The sequence below is a fragment of the Micromesistius poutassou genome (assembly GCF_964030765.1).
Source record: "Micromesistius poutassou genome assembly, chromosome: 13".
Classification (NCBI taxonomy): domain Eukaryota; kingdom Metazoa; phylum Chordata; class Actinopteri; order Gadiformes; family Gadidae; genus Micromesistius; species Micromesistius poutassou.
The window spans coordinates 14,562,187-14,584,462 of NC_140283.1; the positions used below are offsets into that span (position 1 = coordinate 14,562,187).

Genomic DNA, 22,276 nt, shown 5'->3' on the forward strand with positions numbered 1-22,276 from the left:
AAAGTGATGGAGGGTTCCCTTTAAGAAAGAGTCTGTTCACACTTGAAACACGTTTTTCTTTAGTCCTGCATACAATAAACACCTATGAGTGTTAGATCTCGTCTGCTCTTTATTTATTTTCCTGTGTTTAGTATGTAACTTGAAAATAAAGAGATAATTATTACAAATTCAAAACAGTTTCATCTCAGCATCCTGGGCCCGAGAGATGGTGCTTCACCCCTCGCTCCCACTGATGTGGTTTACATGGGATACTGATACATGTGTAATATACCTGGAAAGGGATTGTGAAAAGTTGACTCACTGTGTGTGTTTTGGCAATTCAACTCTCCCTCCTGTGTGTGTGTGTGTGTGTGTGTGTGTGTGTGTGTGTGTGTGTGTCTCTCTCTCTCTCTCTCTCTCTCGCTCCCTTTCCCTCTCCCTCTCTCTCTCTCTATCTCTCTCTCTCGCTCTCTCTCTCTCTCTCGCTCTCCCTGCCTCTTGTATTGAAGGAAACATGTTCAGCCTTGAGCAAAAGAGAAAATAAGGAAAACCTGACCCTTCCTAGAATAAATCTGAGAACGATGCGCAGGGAATCTTCCGCAGTAAGGGCTTAAAGAAGCACACTCATCTAGCACACAATAAGACCAGAGACTCCCTGAAACCACTGTTGAAGTCATGTCGTAAACGTCAAAATATGAGCTACACCAGACATTAAAGCCCCTCCTGAGATGATCGGGAGCCTGCCGTGTCTTTTGATCCCAGGCCTGCCTGCTAATCCGCCCCTTGGGCCAGTGGCTTTCCTCAGATGAAAAGACTTCCTTCTGGGTCCCTGTTGTTGATTCTTTGGATCATTCCATGCTGCGCTGCTTAAAGGATTCCAACCGAGATTGAGAAGGAGTTACAAGGCGGCTGAGTGTATGAATGAATGGTGTTTGGACACTGGACTGTAAAATTAATTATTCATATACATAACTCTGCACACACTTTTTATGTCAGAACTCAAGCTGAGCTTTGAAATACAAAATCAAACTATAAGTGTATAATTTACTATAACAGTTTAATGTTTGATATTGTCATACTGGGATTGGGGTTTATTATTGCTTAGTTCAGTGGTTTTCATTGTCAAACAACGTGATTTTTGTGCAACACCTATTTTTTTTTCATTTTACCCTTTTGGCCTTGCAGCTACTTTCCCATAAAGCTCAGCCTTTTTATTATAATGCAATAATCAAACACAAATTTTTCAAATAGTAAGAATGTTTGGAAACAAGTCAAGGCTTGTGTTGAGATGGTGGTTTGGATCAAGTTCCCTGCTATAGGCTCGTGTTGCGACAGAACGTTGGCTGTGACCATATGACTGTTGTTAAGTGTCTGTCTTCCTCTCTCGCCCCCACAGATTTGGATACGCGCCTATGTCCACATACTGCTGTGCATCACGCTTGGAGTTTATTCAAGTGAATTTGACGTCAACCCTGTGACAGATGACATCGACCGACTGGCTGTTCTGGTGAGAGACACTCACCAAACGCCCTGTTGGACTGGTTAGCGTGGCCAGAAGTCTGTCCCTCCCCACCTGTCTGTCTGACTGTCTGTCTAAGTGGATGTCTGTCTGTCCGTCCGTCCGTCGATCTGTCCCTCTACTTGTCTGTCTGTCTGTGTGTCTGCCCATCTGTCCCGCTTGTCTGTTTGCCAGTGTTGTCTCTCCGTCTGTTCATCAGCTCATTGTGTGTCTGTCTTTCTGGTGATCTGTTTTGTTCTGTCTGTATCTCTGTGTTGCTATTTTTTGTGATCATTCTGCCCTCATGCAGTCCCTTTTCTTTTCTTAATTAGAAAAGTCATCCCTCTTTCTCTCTCTCTCTCTCTCTCTCTCTCTCTCTCTCTCTCTATTTATCTTGCGCCCTGTGTTCTTATAATCACATAATTCAGTCAAGTATAACAGTAAAAACAGTGTTACATAATAATATAATTTGATGAACAAATACAAAGTAACGCCTTGTGTTCACGTTATTGACTTTTCTTTCTTCAATTTTCTCTATTTTTTTACAGAGAGAAAATATTCCTAAAGATTACAAGATTCCTGTACATTTTGTTCCAAAAGAAGAGGTGAGAATGAACGTCTGGTTTGCAATGATAGAAAGTGTACATAAACAATAACATGAATGGCTCTTGAATGTGACCTCAAACTATATTGCATCTATACAACTATATTATATTCAATATTAATGATCTCTCGTCTCCTCCTTCTCTTGTAGGCCGGGATGTGTTGGGTTACTTTAAATGTGTATTACTTGGAGGAGAGTTTAAAAGATTTATCATATAAATTTGGGAACATTTCATCGAACAGAAAAGATATCAGCATTTTTATACAAATGCTACAAGAGGTGCGTCTCAAAGTGGGGCCTGTGGTAAGTCTAAACAATTACCTCTCAGTATTATGGCACTATTAACTGTTTGTTTATTTATGTTTATGGAGTCCATGTAAACCCACACTAAAGTGCTTGGTTTCATACAATAAACCAGGGCAACATGAATTGAAACATTCTCCCAAAACCACACCACCGTATGGCCTATATTAAATCTAAACCAAGAATAATACACATTCAAAGAAGACATAACTTCACATTGCTTTCCTGTCATTTAAATTAAAACTATTTTGTCTAATTGTTGTATTTATCAAAACCCATGTGTTTGTCCCTTCCACAGGAGATGACGATGTATGACTTTGAGTGCCACTACAGAAAAGAGAGGTGGCCGACTGTGCGATACTTTAAGTTTGTGGAGGACTTCCTCATGGAGGCTCAGTTCCCAGACGATTCAGCCGACTGTGACCCTCCACCCTGTCCCACTGCAGCACAGGAGACAACCAGGCCGTACGCCACAGGTGAATACGTACACACCCTCCTCCTCGCTCTCCTCCTCACTTCTATCTACTCATTCCCTCCATCTATTATCGTTGAATTTATTTACTTTTATTTCTTTATTCTATCTGACGTATTATGTTTTATTTTCTGAAGACATCATTCGTATTTTTCATGGTATCAGCTCCCATTTCTCCAGCTAGACTCATTAATCATCACGCTACCAGAGTTAGGGACCCTGTCCGGAGCTCTTCCAGGGGATTCAAACTCACAACCACGGGTCTCCGACGCTCAAGCTCTGAGAACCGACTGTCAATGTGTGGCATGCCCGCTAAAAAGGCCCTGGTTCTGTCTCTCTCTCTTTTTTTTTTTTAGAGCAGCTCTCTAGAGGACCAGGTTTTAATGCTTTGTTGTCCAACAAGGTGGCCATTTTCTTTTCTTTGACAAGAACTTTGCAAGACAATGGCCCTGAAACGGCATGGTGCTTGGATGGTGCTTTTGTTGGCCTGGCTGAGTCACGGCACCAAAGGGAGATGTCCTGAGGTAGCGCGGCCTGAAAGGAAGAAAGGAGCCCAACCAGAGCGGTTGTATACGTGTTGATTACCCCGCAATCTCCCAATCTTCCCAAGCACTGCGCTTTTCTTCAGCCCCCTGCATTCACATCACATCTTTTATGTGAGGGGGGAGGAGGGGGGGAGAGGGAGAGGGGAGGGGGCAGGGGGGGTATGGGAGACAGTGAGGTGACTTCTGTGGCGTCCCCCACAAAGGCCCATTTTCATCCTTTGCTGAGTAAACACTCCGCCCCTTTTTGATTATTTTTTTTTTTACCGTTGAGCGATTGATTGGCTGTTGGTTTATTGGTCCGCTTGTGTTGGTTTTGAAACAACGTCTCATTTGCTCTATGTTCTCTCTCTTGTCTTCCAGAATCAAGTGCTTCGTTCAATACTAAAGGTGACTGCGATCCCACATCCAAGGACTGCAAGTCATGTAAGAACGGCATTATTTTCCTTTAGAGGGAAAATTGTAACATCTATAGCAAGAATAATAGCAAAAAATTAAATTAAATTAAATAAGCCTTATTTATACACCAACCTTAACTAAAAAAAAAGTGGATTAAATTGATCAGTTAAAACTGAGTAACTGACCATGTGTCACAGTCAGATTCCAAAGCTAAACTGATACAAAGCCTGTTGAAACAAGACGCTTATTTAAAACCAGTTACTCTTGAAATGTTCAAAGGACTCTGACGAAGCAAGTCTGTCAAGTATGTCAAAGTGTGTTCTTTCAGTTGTTTTTTTTGTGGTTGTCGATTGGATTGAACTTAGTCCTAGTCTGGCCTGACTTCACGCCCTCCATGCGGTGGTCTCATGAATGACTCTAGGTTTATTTTGTCTTTATTGAACTTTATTTATCTATAACAAAATACTTATTCCAATGTCAGGTGTGACTTTCCTTCTAAATTAAAATAAAATAAAAGTATAAATAAAAGTGTATATATATATTAGGCAATTATTTACAATTTCCGGCATTAAATATACTTGTTAATGTGTCTTGAAAGGGTAAACGGTAACAATTTGTGATATTTATATGTTATGATCACAACAGAGAACGCACTTCCATTTTTTTTTTTTCAAGACAAAAACTAATGTTACAAAAATGTGTGGATAGCCTGAGGATGGAGCGACTTGCTGTTGGTAATAAAAGAATGCTTGGATGCCACCGATGGCAGATGACTGCAGTGCACGCAGCAGAGACCCATGATGTTGTGCTGTGTCCACACAGGGAACGAGTCGCTGAGGTTCCTGCCAGAAGCGGTGGAGCGGAGCCTTCTTTCGCTCCTCTTCATTCCCCTGGCGGCCATTGTATTCCTGATCGTGTGGAAGGTGAGCTGAACCTTGACCTCTCGCTGAAACTGAAACTTCCTGAGACATCTTGGAGACACAATCGAGTTTTTCAGTGCTTGTTTCTTTTTTCCGTTTTTTTTTTTTTTCTTTGTGTTGTCTGTTGGTCTCATTGGGAATTGTGATCGCTCCCGAAATTCAGGTCAGATCAAGAAAAAAGCGCGACGACGAGGAGCAGAATAATGAAGACGGAGGTCTCTTCACAGGGACACAAGAAACCGCTCATCAGTTAGATGGCGAAATAGCAGAAAAGTATGTGATTTCCACATACCCTGGATTCTGCATTCTGTGAAAGTTTCACCTACACCCACACACATAAAGAATTTCAGTGTTTGCTTGCTGTTCCCATTATTTCTCAGAAAACCCTATGAAAATCCACCTGTTTCTCTATTCTGGAGTAATTAACAATTACCCTGTTTCTCATGACAGAAGCAAGCTGAACGTCATTGAAACGGTGTAATCCGAGAGTCTTCACCAGTGGCAGTGGTGAGACATCACTTCACACCTAAATCCCAGACCGCAGATAAGACGATTGACACGCTGATCTAAGAGGCTGTTTTTGGCTTCGGCTCCCTCCTCTGATAGGTTTCGACTTGATTCCCCTGTTGTTGGAGGAAGACGAGGGCTGTGCGGACGACGATGGGCTGAATTCCTGGGCGCTGGCTCCATAGGTCAACCGTCTGCGTTCGCCTCCTCCCCGTCAACCGCTCTCTGAAAAGTGACAATGGCACCGCTATTTTCCCAGCTGTTTTTTTTCTTCTCCTGGTTAAATCATGCCTGCTAACGTTGGAACAAGCTTGCCTTTCTTGTAAGACTACACACTAACCCAGTCATACTCAAAAGACCATACCAATTTTGCAGAAAGGATTCCTTCTTTTGTCTTTCGGTTTTTGTTGTTTCGTTGACGTGTGATATCCTTCAACAACCCCGGATTCTCTCTGTTCCTTTTTTTTGTGTCCTCTGCTAAAAAAATCGTTGATCTCCACCTGCTGTATCAAGACCTCTTTGGATCAAAACAACAGGACAAGAACACAAACGTTGCCTCCAGAGTACATCCCGTCTGCACAACGCTCTGTGCTGTTGCATATTTCTTTCATGAGGCATGAATTCTACCTCTGGTCCCCCTTCCTGCTAAGTTACACCACTCCGGGATATCCACCCCCCACACCACCACTACCCTCACCCTGTCATGGGTTCCCCCAAAGGACGTCATGTTAAAGATTAGAACATTGTAGTTCAAAGATGTATTTGCAGTGTCTGGATCAGCCATTTACCCATACGGTTGTGTAATGTATTTATTTATTTCTAGCAACATCGTATTGCTGCTACGGATATGACAACAGGCAATGTTTTCAAAAGCCGCCTCTGCTAATCAGGAACCTGTCTACGTGCGCATTTACAGGACAATGTATGCATCTATAAATTGTTTCTTGTTATGTATAAAAAAATACATAATGACATGAATTATAAGCAATTGTGATATTCTAAGCCCCAAACAGTTACATTACCAGAGACATTTCCATGTATGGTGTAATGTGTTCATCTGTGTATGACTTTGGTCATTGGGTTATAGGACTGGATTATATAGAGAGAAAACCCAAACAAAATGTGCTGCTTTGATATCGATTTGAATTGTAAAATAAGGAGAGGCGATGACCTTGTTCTCCTGATGAAGATCAGAGGAGAGTTCCCAACGGCTTCAAAGGACGACCTTTCATTCTCCCGCTCCACTGGGACCTTCTCTGGTACGCAGTGTTCAGACCTTCTCAAAGAGCAGATATACAAAAGGTGTTTTTTTTTATCTACAAAGAAAATAAACTAAAATAAATGTGTACATCAAAACCTTATATGTATATGGTAAAGGGACATATATGAGAATAATAGTTTCTTAAAAGGAAACAAATCGGCGCAAAAGAGCGAAAAACCAGGCTAGATGACCTAGGCTAGATGCTTTGGGTAACCAGTTTCGGTAGCTTCCAAACATTGAGAAAAATGAGTTTATTCCAAAACAAATCCCATACACTGGCTGAGAGTGCGTTGTTCACACTCCATGTTGTTCCTCATGCTTCCGTCTCTTTCTCTTCAGACCTATCTTTTGTTTAGTTCCAATTTTGCACAACGAAATCCTGCACAATAAAATGTACACAGATTCTCACACAAGTGCTAGTGGACAGATACTTCACCTAGAATTTGATGTGCTTTAACACCCATCTCACATGGCACGTATTCCCGGAAATTTGTATGTCAAAATGTGTTGAAAAATTCTCAAAATCACTCCTGACTCTTTGCCACAGTATATAAACATTATATGTATGAGAAAAGGCCTTATTTAGTGCAGATGTGAAATGAAAAAACAAAATAAATGGTTGCTGGCTACAGGCTTAATATACACTAAGGGCAAATCGAAAAAAGTTCTTAACAAGGCGTCTGCACTGTTCAGTTTGCATCTCACATACGCAACCATGAAGCCCAGCAATTACGGAGGGTGTGGGGTCCAGAGAGTTACTAGATTCCACTGGATTCAGGCACAGTAGACCCAGGCAGGGCTGCGTGCTACAAGACCTGTTCTGAGATCCATTGTGGGTCTGGAAACGGAAAGGGGAACCGTTCTTTATTTTGTGTTGTGTGTTTATGGGAAATGACTTCTCAAGACCGTTGGCTGAACACAGAGGTTAATAAGTTTTAAGTTTTGCCACATGCAGGGGAACAGTGTTGGTGAAATTAATTACTGGAGAGTCGAGTGCGCGCAGTATAAATCATGGGGATTTAAACATTTGATCCTTTGTGAAACTGCATCTGCGTTGCACCGTGTCCAAGCGTTTGGTTTTGTGCCTTATTTGAATGGTTCGATTGGCTCCATGTGGAACTGTCAAAGCCTCTCAATGTTTCCTGGTGGTCCAAAACGGTAAAGGCCCTTGTAGTCTTTTCCCCATTGGTTTCTCCTCACAGCACTGCTGCACATTGTAACAATCACACACAACAACCGCGCTAGATGTCCGCCTATTGCGAAACACAAGCTCTGCGTTTGGTGTCCTTGATATATAAAATAGCCCGTTTCCAGATTAGTTCCAGCTATATATTTGAGAGATCTGCTATTGGGAACCGTTGTTGTTTCTCTGCTGGTATACTTTGCAAAATTGAGTAGACAAAAAAAAAAAAGCAAGGTTATAAAACATTGGTGTTCAGCGCAAACGCATATAGAAACCATGAATATAGCTCACCATGACTATATCTGAAAATGCTTGGTGTATGAAAAGTGTTGGATTCCTTCAGAACAAACAAACTGTCGCAGTGTAGACTCTAAATTCTCGTATTTTCCCACAGATTTGCGCCAAAACAAGCCGTTCATACATTCTGATTATCTTAAGAACTAGGCCAGGCCAGGATAGACACACACACACACATATCAAACAAGAAATACATACACACAAAACCATCAACAGTTTTCTTTTTTTTTTTTTACATAATCTGTTAAAGCGTATGAACTGCGACAGGTTTAAACTGTGAAGAAGAAGAAATCGAAGGAGAAGAAGAAGATGATGAAAAAGAAGAAGGAGAATAATAAGAAAAAAAACACAAGATGTGCTCAGCTTCTCAAGGCTTTTGAAATCTGCAGTCTCCCATGTCCGTCAAAGTCGGTGACAATGGCCATTATGTGCATCGGAGGAGTGGGAATAACTGAGACTGATGCACTGCGCTCACGGGGATGGCCCCCTGCTTTCTGACAGTACACTCCATGTTCTGAGAGACAAGAGCAGAGAGAGGTCATCTGCATTCTGAACAGTGCTTCTGAGCTGCAGTGACCGCATACATTGTACTTCACTGGGAGGTTTTGAATGGCTCCAGGCAGAAAATCAGTCTGGGTGCCAAAAAGAGAGAAACAAAAAAATATGTAATTATTTCCTGGCTGATATGCTGGGGTGAAACTCTACTGCATTCTGTATTTTTGTATAAATTTAAACAAAACATATATGAGTTATAAATAAAGTACATGTATTCAACTGCTGTGGAATCAAGTGTATGTCAATCAGCAGCTGTGAGACTTGCCAGGGGTTCATAGAGTAACGTCCCGTGGTGAGTAGTCAGTATTGGAATGCAGTCATCTCTTTTGCTGATAAACACACAAACAAGCCCAAGGACCTAATCCTGTGCACCTAAAGCCTGACATGTAAACGGGTAAAACGTCAAGGGACTGACATAAAAGTTTATATTTCTGAGAGAAACAACAGCTGCCATCACACATTGCACACACTCAGGTGATGGTACAACTGTGGCAGAAAGTGAAACGGACATTACAAAGAAGTAGGTAATTAGTATGCCTTCAGGATGTCTCAAGGCTTTTTACCTTGTTAAAGAGGATTTGACTGTTAACAGTTTGACCTTGGTAAAGAGTCTTGTTATAGAGTCTTTTTTTTACTTTGTTAAAGAGTTTCTTACAAGCTTTTATTAAAATAGCCCACTCTGTTGATGTACTCTGTATGTCTGTACCATACAGAATTACGAGCCTAAAAATGAGCCTAAAACGGACCACAGAGTGAAAAAGGAATGTTAATCGGGTGTGTGTTTGATATGGTTAATCTGGTACTGACGTAGGTTGAGTTCTGTGAGCACAACGTAGCGGCACCATACAACAGTGTATGTAAGGATGATGAATGGAGTCTGGCCAGGCGTGCGTCTGGCCCGGTTCTGGTGACCGCTCGCGCTCTTCTTAATTAGATCAACTCTCCGTCTGGCTACTGCTGCATTTTTTTGTTTTTTTGAATTTCCTCAGGGGCTTCCAATCCTTTGAATTGTTAATGTGAGCATTTAGACGTAAAAGCATCATTTGAATACTACAGAGATTGACATCGTGCCACGATTAAAAGTGTTAACTATGGATAATATTATACACATATAGACCATTTCCACAATATAATATTGAGCTGTTGAAAAATGTTGAGGTCTGTAGGGTAGGAAGTCATAACTGTTATTTGCTCTACAGTTGTACATCAATTATGGATGATGGGAGGTTTAAATTATAATATAATGAAGTTATAAATTGATGTGGCTCACATTATTTATTAATTGAGTTACTTTATATTAATATTTCATGACATTTTAGTAGTGCAGGGTTATATATATATATTCAATACACTGAAAGTGATTTGAACGTGTTTTAACGTGACAGTTAACGTTGGAAGTAGTGCAGTCCAAATATATCACAATGACATTTTATTGTGCAACAATGCTGGTGGCCAGAAAAAGAACAGAAGAAAAACCAGTAAGCTAAACGCTAGAAAGAGAGACATTAGCAGACACCAAACACCCTTTTCATTGACCGTTTTAGCTCTTGCCATATTGTCTTTTGAACCGGGGCGAAAAAAGAACACAAGAATGTCCACCATAAGGCCATTGTTCACAAAATATGGCATGATGAATGTGCGATTGTGCCGCTTTCAATAGCTATACTGTAGCACCACAACAATGACCGACGGCCAGCTGCTGACGTAAACATGCAAATTGACTTCCACCATCAGCGACACATGGCTCGTCCTCTTCCCAACCTGCACCCCCCCCCCCCCCGAGAAGATCACGCAGTGACCTTCTGCCCTGGCTCCATGCCGTGGCTCCGCTGTATAGATGGATGGGCTCAAGTTGAAAACGCATGACTGTCAAATGCTTTAATTGCCTTCCAAATAATGAACGTACTGCCGGTGATCACCGATCCACGTGCATCCGGCGCTTTGCTTGTGTTGTTCCGCGCAGATGAGGTTTTGCCGACAGCTGTGCACTCTGATATTCTATGCCCAGCGATGTGCTCCCTGTGCAGAACGCAGGCCTACCATAGCCTGTGGGACGGTACGACACGGGGAATCAGCACGTCCAACGTGGAGTCGAATGAAAAACAGATTGTGGAAAAGCAATAAAAACAAATGACCATTGTACATCTGTGGTAATGGTTAACTTATGTGGTTAACTTATGTGTCATTCATTAGCTAGGATAACAGGCTTTGATATTAATTTATATACACCTCAGTAAATAAATCTCTCTCTCTCTCTCTCTCTCTCTCTCTCTCTCTCTCTCTCTCTCTCTCTCTCTCTCTCTCTCTCTCTCTCTCTCTCCTTATATGTATCCTAATATATAACATAATCTTAATAGCAGCCAACCTTCACAGGCATGTCTGAGGCCCCTCTCGTGATATTTTGCACAGGAAATGAACAGGACACCCAAAGAGCAAATTCAACTCTCCCTTAGGTTCCGTAAACATCACCCGGAGAACTTTAGCGCTTAACAGCGACAGCAACCCCGCTAACCCATCCGACGATACCTCACAGCCAGGAGCATCCATTTCTGCCAGCCCTCTCCCCTCCCCTCTTCCCTCTCTCCCTCTCTCCCACAGACGGGATCCAGCTGCGAAAACTGTTCGGAAACACAGAGAGAAAACAATGAAGAAAAAGGCACAGACAAGATAAAGTAAAGTTTTTGTTTTGTTTTTGTGACCGCGAGAGGGCTGACCCCGCAGGCCGCGGTGTGTCAGGGGTTTGTGCCAGGACTCCTGACAGATGTGTCCCACGATGGATGCAGCTTTAAAAGACACTTTTAAAAAAAGGGTCATGCATTCTCCAAATTCATTTTTCATCTAGTCATCCGCTAATGAGCCCTGTGTGTGTGTGTCTCTCTCGCTCTCTCTCTCTCTCTCTCTCTCTCTCTCTCTCTCTCTCTCTCTCTCTCTCTCTCTCTCTGAGGATTAAAATCGTGTGCTCTGAAAAGTCCCTCGGCCATATTTCACTCGGACAACTGGTTGTTTCGGATTCTGGTACGCAAAACAAATGCCCAGGGATGCAGTCATGAATATATGTCAAGTATTTTTGGAGTGCTACAGCAGATTGTTTTGGTTTTTAAGACCGTTTTTTGGAGTAAAATGGTCCGTTAAACTACTCTGGGGACGTGTCATTTTCTTAGTCAGCTTGCCACTCTACTGTGTCTGATAATTATCTTAATGAGTTCCTTGCCTTGAGCGGCTTAGTCATACATTTAGCAATTTACCTTTCATCTCACTGCGGGCTAATCCCTCTGTCCTAATGTGCTGACTGTGCCTTAGGAACAGTTGTTATTTTTACAATCACGATTGCCACGATTACGATTTAATGCTACATCTTATTTTGAAAATAGCGTTTTTACCTCGCCTTAGGGAACAGAGAGCAGAGTCAAAACGTTTCACCCCAATCTACGTATATATCGTGTATTGAAGTTCCTTCAATTAGCTCTTATGCTTATGCAAATAGCTCTTTTTACAGATGTATCTTTAAGTATCGCCATCAAGCTAATGCTGAGAGAGGAGGGCCAAAAAAATGGATTGATCCCATAATCCACAGATCAAATCTGCCAAATGAACATGAGTGAAAGTTGGATTCAAGAGTTTCTCACATCCGTCGTTGCTCCGAATTTGTACACAACATTGCAGCCGTACCTGTCACTACACGCCGTGGAAGAGACAAAGAAAAAACGGTGCGCTGCTAGATTTGTGAGAGACACTGTGTGTTTATGTGTTTGTTTATGTGTGTGTGCTTGTATTCAGCACACATCAAAGTCATCCTTAACCGTCAGATGAAGGTAGCAACTAAGATGCTCCCCTTCCTCCCCCTTCCTCTGCTACGACATTTGCGACCAAAGAAGAATACCCCCAAAAACAAGCCCTTCATGACAGGACCACTTGATAACATCAACTCCTCTTCACTCTCACTCTCCTCCTGGTCACTCTCTCCTTCCCTCCCACTCACACAGTCTCCAGGCGTATGCGTGTGCGTTTGTTTGTTTGTGTGTGTGTGTGTGTGTGGGTGGGTGTGCTCACGCACGCATCCGTGTACCTGCGTGTCTGTGTGTGTGTGTATGTGTGTGCTTACGCATATGTCCGTGCGCGCGCGCCCGTGTGTGTGTGTGTGTGTGTGTGTGTGTGTGTGTGTGTGTGTGTGTGTGTGGGAATGAGCACAGTAGCCTAGTCACAGGTCAGGGGTTCTTAAGTTACTAATAGCCAGCACCGACGGAGCTGTGAGCCGCGTCGTCGCTGCCCTTTATGGCGCTCCTCCCCCTGTGGTGGGGGGGGGGGGCCAGACAATGGCCGCCCTCCCCTCCCCGCCCCGGTGGCCGGCGTGGCCGTCATGCCAGCGCAGTGCCGTCCCGCGAGGGCGTAACCAGAGGCTTATCGGCCCGTCGCTCTGAGCTCTAATACTCCTGTGAAAGAACCCCGGGGCCGACTCCCAATATTGATTTTTTTTTTTTCTGCGCAGGAGCCTGAAATGGAGACAGTTCAACCCACCCCCACACACTCTCACCACACACACACACACACACACACACACACCACACCCCTCCATTTGCATCCCATCCCATCCCTTTACCTCCACCCACACACTGCACTACGGGGTGGGTGGGGGGGCGGTGGTAGAGGGTATTACGATGATAGAGACTAAAGAGAGAGGCAAAGAGAGCGTGGGGGGGGGGGGGGAGTGGAGGGGGAGAGAGAGAGAGAGAGAGAAAGAGGCAGCCAGACAAAGCCTGAGTGAGAGGGACCTGAAAATAGAGATGGACGAACGCTACAGAGAGAGGAAAGGAGGGAGGGTGGGAGGAGGAAGAGAGCGAGAGAGAGAGAGAGAGAGAGAGAGAGAGAGAGAGAGAGAGAGAGAGAGAGAGAAGATAATGAGCGAGGGATGCATCACCTGCGTAGGCCAGGCCTTGTTGAGAGCGGGGTGGAGGGGGGGGAGTGGGTGCTCGAGATGAGTCAGTTGGACAAGGGGGGCCGTGAAGGGGGCCCTCTTCAGCTCGGTGTCACCTGGGTGCACGGCGACTCAGAACCAGCCCCCGCCGCCTGCGCCCCTCCACCACCACCACCCACCCTGCCCACCCACTCACTCCCCTCGCCGGTCATCCGATCTGAGGTCCTCCCCGCTCTGTGAGACGCAGGGATGCTGTTCCTCCACGCAGCACCCCTCAGAGCAGAAGGCGCCCACACCTTCCACCCCAGCCCCATGATGCCTGTCCTCATCTGGGCCCCGGGCCTCTAGCCAGGAGGAGGTGTTGGGTTTTATGGGGGGGGGGGGGGGGGGGTAACGTGTCCTGACTAGGGTGATCGATGCCTAGCTGAAAGGTTCTGGATTCAAACCCAAAGGCCCTGATCCTTCATGTATCCTTCATACAACGTTCCTGTAAGTCACATTGGATGAAAAAGTCCTTTGATTTTATTTCACGTTAATAAAGACATGAACCGTCACGGAGGAAACACATGAAAGTGTCTTACCCTTAACCATTAATCTCAGCATGATCAGGCGATGCGGTGAACAGATAAGAAGTGTGTGGGAACCGTCCTCAATTCGCTCATCTGTTTTCTCGTGGTTGGGTGCGGATGTGCGTGCAGGATGTCCTTGTGAGCCCTGTATTGATGAAGTACTCTTTGTGAGAGCTTCTCTTGACAGGATGTGTGTCTGGATTGGCTGCTCATCGAGGTCAATCGATTTTCTACACCAGTGCAGACAGGTTGCTCTCCCCGGAACAGAGAGAAAAAGAGGCAGTGAAGGTAAAAGAAAAGAGAGAGGTGTCAGGGTTTGCACACACATAGTGCATCATTTTCTGTATTCCCATTAGACTCCATGCAACAGTAAATGTTGTTATACCTTGAGTTGTTGTTGACCTGTTGATCAGGCTGTGAAGGGAATCGACTCTGAAGTGCAGGGAACACGAAGGCAGAGCAATGGGGTTGAGTGCACCACCAACCTCACCGAGACACTCTCCTTGCATGTGCTTTGAATGCTTTTCAAAATAAACAAATTCTGATTTGGAACACGCACTGGTAGAACCAACCTCTCTTGCCACTACCTGCCCATGCAGGTGAAACTTGTTTGATTGTTCTCATGATTGTTGTTGATAGTTCTCATACCTTCACATTGCAGTTACAATGCAGCAATAGTTGGCACACGCACACCTACTGGTTTTTATTAATATGTACACTCTGACCTCAATGAAATGCACAAGGTACGTGCAAGCTTGCACGTACCTTGTGCATTTCACCTAGCTACTCCTGCATGGGATATTGCCAAAGCAATTAGACTGCTTAGAATCTGAATGTACTGTCACAAATCCAGGGACACATGCATGGGAGGGCAAACTGTCAATCCGTTTTGTAGTTGTGTCTATCATAGTATATCTGTCACATATGATGTGATCTATCAATCACAATTGCTTTATTAGACTTATTAGACGATATGGAACACAGCACCAAATGAGTGGAACGCCTTGATGTCTCTGATATCAAAGATATCGATTTCAAATGTTATTTATTATTTTCATACGCAACGATGAAGCTGATGCAAGGGCGTAGATGGAATACAATTGATTAGAAAATTATAAATAGCGAGCCCTCCAACTGATTTGGCAAAATTGAAACTACATTGATAGGTAGGTGCATCTGGTAGCTCCAATAAAATTGATTTACTTGTGTGTTTGAGTTGTTGTTTTCCTTGTTTGAGGAAACATGATTTGTGAGTGGCACTGTGTGTTTATGTGTTTGTTTATGTGTGTGTGCTTGTATTCAGCACACATCAAAGTCATCCTTAACCGTCAGATGAAGGTAGCAACTAAGATGCGACCAAAAAACAATACCCCCAAAAACAAGCCCTTCATGACAGGACCACTTGATAACATCAACTCCTCTTCACTCTCACTCTCCTCCTGGTCACTCTCTCCTTCCCTCCCACTCACACAGTCTCCAGGCGTATGTGTGTGCATGTGTGTTTGAGATGTTGTTTTCCTCGTTTGAGAAGTAAGTTGTGTGTTTTGCTGTTAAGGGGTTGGGTGGATCCCTCTTGGATCCAACACTTGAACAAGATGATTTATGAGTTTAGTCTCACTCAATAATTAAAATTCTTTACAGGCCAAGATTCAGCCTGAACAGATGAGTTTTCAGTTTGAACAGATGAGTTTTCAGTCTGTGGTGGATCTCCTAGTATTTCATGAAGCTTTCCTGCTAAAGATATTTTTCTTTACTTAAAGTAGGAATTCTTAAGTCCCTTAGAAGACACACTTAACATATTATGTTGGCTTCTGGTGATTGTATAGAAGAAGGGATTAACCTTCAATTGGTCATTTATACAAATGTCTTTCATCAGCAAGCTTGTTAGATACCTCTGTGTTCCATTTGTACATGAAAGGTAATGTAAATGTACATATAAATAAACATATATGAATAATTTATATTCATATACTTCATTGAGTCAGTCAGTGAAAATATATCTGAAATATACTGAGTTTTAATGAGTTTTAAAATACATCTTGCACACATCCTTCCAGATGTGGGCTGTCTGAATGAATTCTGACTGTTGTGTTTTTCCAAAACAGAGCATGAATTTAAGTGACACTGACTACAGATATGTGTGTGTGTGTGTGTGTGTGTGTGTGTGTGTGTGTGTGTGTGTGTGTGTGTGTGTGTGTGTGTGTGTGTGTGTGTGTGTACGTTGGTCTGTGTAGATCATCGTGCCTGTCTGTTTATTTAGTCGCGCAACGTCGAAACTAATGTATTAATCTAATGAAATGTATTAATCATTAAAGCTTTTACGTTTACAATGAACTCCAAGTCATCAAAGGTATTTCTACAAACACATTTCTACAAAGTGCTATAAAAACTATAGGTCTCCCTTGAGGTACTCAAGTGAAGAATGCGCTGACAAAAGGAGTCTGATGGGTGTTGCCTTTATTATCTACACTTGTAGAAGACACCGCTCTCCCATTCAGTATTCATCCTTTGACCGTTTTCAAAGGTGAAACTTGATAATGCTGTGCGACTGAAAGCCAGCTGACAACAAAATGCAAACAAAAGTGTTCTCTCCCCTTTATTATTATGACATGGACGACACCTGTTCTTTCTCAGAAGCGGAACAATGTGTAATGAATCCCGGCGGCACATTGTAGGTCCGAGTGAAGACTTAACGTTAGCAATGCTGGCATACAGAGGCGATTTTGGTTCCATGCAAATGTATCTGACTCATCAGGGCTGACTCATGCCACTTGGTGTCAATCTATTCAAACATGCACAGGGACAGTTTGGAATGAGTGTTCTCAAACCTTTTATGACTGACCCCCTTTTCCCAAGATGAATCCCTTTCAAGGTGAATCCCTTTCACCATTAGTCACTCACTCACTAGTCGTCAAATGGATGACAATGTCCTGTACTACAGAGGGAAATGTGGTCGTGCTTCACCGATGTAGTAGTAGTACATGTGTGTATCTTTGAGCCAAGTTCCTGATTCGATTCTTAACGTCAATTAATAGTAATTCCTTGCAGGTAAATCTTCAGTCTATATTGTTATGGATGGGTAGTAAAGTATCAGACCCATAAAACTGTATATGGTGTTGTGTTGATGGCTTTGTGTGTAGAAGCAGAAGCAAGTCTGAACTGGTGAAAGCACTACAAATATGTGTTCCAAGGAGATACTAATGTTAACTTTAATATTGTGATGTCTAATAAGGCATAGAAAAAGTGACCTTACATCACAGGCCTATGAGCGTGATATGACAAAACCAAATCACCACGAAAACCTCCATAGAAATATTCTCCTCATGATCGTTCCTCCTCCAAGACCTTAAAGTAAAAATTGTATGCTTGTGAACTTTAAGGTCCACTTTCCCTGAGCAATATAATCAATGCAGTAAATGATTGCATAGAAGCCTGGTAGATTAAAGTGTAATCAGTTCCTCGGTATGGGGGATTTGTGATCTTATGAAGGGTGAGTGTGTGAGGAGATCCAAATATTTTGGGTTATTTATTTAAGAGGGATGCTTTTTGCAACCATGGAGTACGTGTGTGACATAACAGTGTGTGCGCATCTGCAGGGGCGGGCCGTACTGTTAGGCAAACCAGGAACTTGCCTGGAGCCCCAGGCCCCATAGAGGGCCTCATAGAGGCCTTTTGGGGCCCCCAAAATGACCTCTTTATATTTTTTCCCCATATCTATTGTTTTTATAGAAATCCCGTCATAATAGCAGCACCGGGATGTCCAATTACTCATGCATTGACGTCTCCCTGTTAACGTGCGAAGCAATCATGCAACTCCGTTACGGCAGCAATTCTTGTCTCCTTTGCCTGGAGCCCCCAAAGGGGGGCTCGCCACTGCGTGTCTGTGTGTGTGTGTGTGTGTGTGTGTGTGTGTGTGTGCGCGCGCGCGCGCGTGTGTGTCCAAATCATCAATGTCATAGGTTTCAAATGTAGCCAACAAGGTGTGAGTTGTGGATATTTACACTTCAAAAAACTTGATCTGGATTTAAGGGATACATACAAAATATTGAAACATAATTCCCTCCATCTCTGTTCATTAGATACTTTTTCACACACACATACATGCACACACAAACACACACACACACACACACACACACACACACACACACACACACACACACAAACAAACTTTCCTTTCCACTTTCCACTTTTCACTTGAAAGGAATAATGTTTTGTTTGTAATCTATGGCTATACAGATTACTCGACTTGACTGGACATGACACAAATACACACATGCGCGCATGCATGCACACACACACACACACACACACACACACACACACACACACACACACACACTGTAGCTCTGGAGGCATCGAAATATAACTCAACCCAACCCAAGGGAACTGAAGACAAGAGGGCGTCAATTCTCTGAATAACACATACACACACCTTTACAAGATGACTCAGACTGCTGTAGTGAGTCTGTGAGGTAATACAATTGATCACTAAACTGTTCACTATCGCACGCTTTCAATGCTTTATCAGCTCACTAAACAGTCAGCATGCCCCATACATATTGTCAAGATGAATCAGGAAAAATTTATTGTTACTCAAGACAGACCTGGGCTTGTCTTCATCAGAAACAATTCGGTGCGTCGGCCATTTGTCCGTATGTTTCTCCGACAAATTGACCTTAACTGTCACTGATTTCTTCAGTGCCAAACACTGATTTGACTGTAGTCAACTCAAATGTCCTTTTATTTTAAAAGGAATAAGCCAGTGAACATGATAGTGAACATGGAGTGGGTTCATGATAGTGAACATACCAGTGAACATGATAGTGAGCATGGAGTGGGTTCATGATAGCAAACATACCAGTGAACATGATAGTGAGCATGGAGTGGGTTCATGATAGCAAACATACCGGTGAACATGATAGTGAACCCGACAGTGAACATGCATGAAGTGAGTTTTTCACTCTTTTTGATATCAAACCCTTGCGAGGCTATCCTGGGGCTAGGGGGCAGATGGGCAGAGAGTCCACACGCCTTGCTCCATTTCTCCCATGGGGCCCCTCAGCAACATACTGGTTAAACAGGGACAGTTTTGGTATGCTAGTGCCTTGGGCATGGGTTGATCAAAGCTCTCTCTCGTCACTCAAAGTGGCTGCTTTTAATTGTGGAAAACATACTTGAGGCAGATAACTCTCGTCCTCAAGGCGAATGTGTTGAGTTGATCACGACCGACAAGTTTACTGATACTTTTGTTCCATTTTTTACAATGACTATACATTGTAAAATTAAATCCATGTCCGTAGTTGAAAAAAAAAAAAAGACCTTGAAGTTTGTAAAATCAAGTACATGTCTTTTGGGGGAGCAGAAAACGTATTTGGCCCCTTTAGGTGAATACAGCCTATAGCTAGTAGTGTACATTGTATAGAATACATAGCCCTCAGGATGTGTGGCGCACACAAATCCTTGTTTCTCTGTCAGGACATTCATATAAACCAAGGAAGCTTTCCCGGCAGAGCGATGAGCTGTAACTGAGTGCCTTCTGGGTCCTGAAGCTGCTTGTTCCAAGCAGAAGACAGATATTTGAAGTAACACTAGGACATTTAGCAGCCCTGCCCTAACTTGTAATAGTTGGTCATATTCTGAGCGACTGCGGGGGCGGTATTGCGTTCGCTTTACCGCACTGTTGTGACAAAAAGAGAGCTGAGCCGCAAGGCAAAGCTCTCGATCTACCGGTCGATCTTCGTTCCTATCCTCACCTATGGTCATGAGGGATGGGTGATGACCGAAAGGACGAGATCGTGGGTACAAGCGGCCGAGATGAGTTTTCTCAGGAGGGTGGCTGGCTTCTCCCTTAGGGATAGGGTGAGAAGTTCAGTCATCCGGGAGGAACTCGGATTAGAGCCGCTGCTCCTATGCTTAGAAAGGAGTCAGTTGAGGTGGTTCGGGCATCTGGTAAGGATACCCACTGGACGCCTCCCTTGGGAGGTGTTCCAGGCACGACCAGTGGGGAGGAGACCCCGGGGAAGACCCAGGACTAGGTGGAGGGATTATATCTCAACACTGGCCTGAGAACGCCTCGGGATCCCCCCGTCAGAGCTGGTCAATGTGGCCCGGGAAAGGGAAGTCTGGTGCCCCCTTGCTATGTGTGTGTGTGTGTGTGTGTGTGTGTGTGTGTGTGTGTGTGTGTGTGTGTGTGTGTGTGTGTGTGTGTCTGCATGTATGTTTGTGCGTGCGTGTTTGCGTGCGTGCGTGCGCGTGTGCGTGCGTGTGTGCGTGTGTGTGTGTGTGTGTGTGTGTGTGCTGTCCCTGACGTGAGGGGGTGGTGCTTGTGACAGGACTGTGAGGCCAACTGGCCAGAGATACTCACATCAGATGTGGGGGAGAAGCTGGCATCTCGGCCATATTGGATTTGTCCATTGTGGGACATGGCAGCCTCCTCTTGTTCTGAGGAACCAGTTATGTTCCTTTGCTAACTCTCATGAAGAGGAAATGAAAGAAAATCTATATCTCCACCTGACACAGTAGAACACATGGAGAGGCACACACACACACATTAACACACCACCATGTGATTCAATGAATACAGATTTTTTAGGTCAGAAATATGACTACACTGACTCACAGGATAGGAATTGTCGTAAAAAAATAGTGGTGTTGCTCAACTGACTTTTTGTGAGCAGTTTGTCGCCAGAACACGGGATTGCGGGAGTGCGTTTCATTTCCGTATCTATCTTCTGACCTTGTGATTCCTATACTAGTCCACTGCTTTTTTTTAGAAACCTTTGGTAGATGCTTCAATATTGATTGTTCTCAGCCTCTACCTAACCTACATGTGACTTGGGAAGAATGTGTCTGCAAAATAACTGTATATGTACATTGAAAAAATAACCCACACTAAAGCGTGGTTTTGCAAGCCATTTATGCATCTCCGCCCCAGTTTCATACAAATTATAGAAATTATACAAATTATTAAAATATAGTATATTTTAAATTCTGACTACGGTATTGTTGTTATTTAGTTTCCATGCTCCTACCTGTCCACCAGGTTTCCTTAGACCATTCCCCTCACCTGAGTCCCATCCGCACCTCATTCCCACATTAGTCTCCTCCAGTATACACCAGTTCACTTCCCCTGTTCCCTTGTTCTCGTGGTTCTCCAGTAGCCTCGCCAGTTTGTGGAATTAAGTTTCTTCATTAGAAGCCTTTTTGTTCAATTTCCAGAGTACTGGTCTGCATTCTGACCCTATCCCTTTGGTTCCTGCTGCCCCACCAGCATTGGTTATGCCAGTATCAAATCTATTTTAACTCTTATTTGGCTTGTGAGAGGGCATTTGTACATTTTACAAACACGAAACAACCCTTATTTGTTGTTAATGGTCATAAGACACTTGTTGTTATGTGAGTCACTAACACTGTACTGTTTGTTTGGGCCAAGCCGGAGAATGTCCTTCCTTAGAAAGTCTGTTTGGTTTCCCTTTTAATAGATGCCACTGGTTTATTAATCAAATTAGAAACATCCTTCTTTCATAAATCTATTTACAATATTTTCCTCGCCCATGCAGAGAAAATCCATTGGCTCTACTTGGTCATTTGAATTGAGGTAACTGTAGTTTGATTCTACTGTGGATATCACAAGATAGAAATTACTCAAGACCATCACTACACAAGATCCTATTTTTGTTTTCCTTCATCACATTTGAATTGTTTGGGTGTAAATGGATGGACAGTTGTTAACCAGACCAGAAATACATGAATAACTAACAGTTCAATTTTTAAATGCTTAAAGGTCCCATGGCATGCATTTTTCACTTTATGAGGTTTTCTAACATTAAGTTGAGTTCCCCTAGCCTGCCTATGGTCTCCCAGTAGCTAAAAATTGCGTTAGGTGTAAAACGACGTTAACCGATAACCGTTCTGCTGTTGGTGTTATGGTGCATAACACGCAACACAATAACACTGCATCGGGTTCTCTGAGGTCTCTGGTATTTCCACAACGAGACTTTGGAACCACGACATGGAGGAGAAAGGGATTGTTGTCCGGGATTGTCCGGGCAACAATCCCTTTCTCCTCCATTTCGCGGTTCAGTCTGTACTTAATATTGACATGGAAGTGGAAGCAGTCGTTTGAGATTCTTAATATCATCCGGAGGCGCAAACAGCATTTGCGACTCCGATTTTTTTTGCCGTGAGAAATTGGATGTGTGGTGTGTGTGTAAGCAGGCAAAAGCGTGTGTCACACGGTGAAACCGTGAGAGTTGGCAGCTCTGTAATATGA

At 43.4% G+C, this 22,276-nt stretch overlaps 1 protein-coding gene across 1 annotated transcript in view; it reads left to right on the forward strand.

Annotated features, from left to right (window-relative positions):
* kitlga (kit ligand a) overlaps positions 1-8,663 on the forward strand; it is a 22,869-nt gene extending 14,206 nt beyond the window's left edge. The window contains exons 2-10 of the mRNA XM_084477615.1: positions 1,376-1,486; positions 2,026-2,082; positions 2,232-2,384; positions 2,683-2,860; positions 3,762-3,824; positions 4,620-4,720; positions 4,881-4,990; positions 5,168-5,224; positions 5,324-8,663. Coding sequence (XP_084333741.1) covers positions 1,376-1,486; positions 2,026-2,082; positions 2,232-2,384; positions 2,683-2,860; positions 3,762-3,824; positions 4,620-4,720; positions 4,881-4,990; positions 5,168-5,198 — 804 coding nt within the window. The 3' untranslated portion in view covers positions 5,199-5,224; positions 5,324-8,663. The remainder of the gene's footprint in view (positions 1-1,375; positions 1,487-2,025; positions 2,083-2,231; positions 2,385-2,682; positions 2,861-3,761; positions 3,825-4,619; positions 4,721-4,880; positions 4,991-5,167; positions 5,225-5,323) is intronic.
* The last annotated feature ends 13,613 nt before the right edge of the window (positions 8,664-22,276 follow it).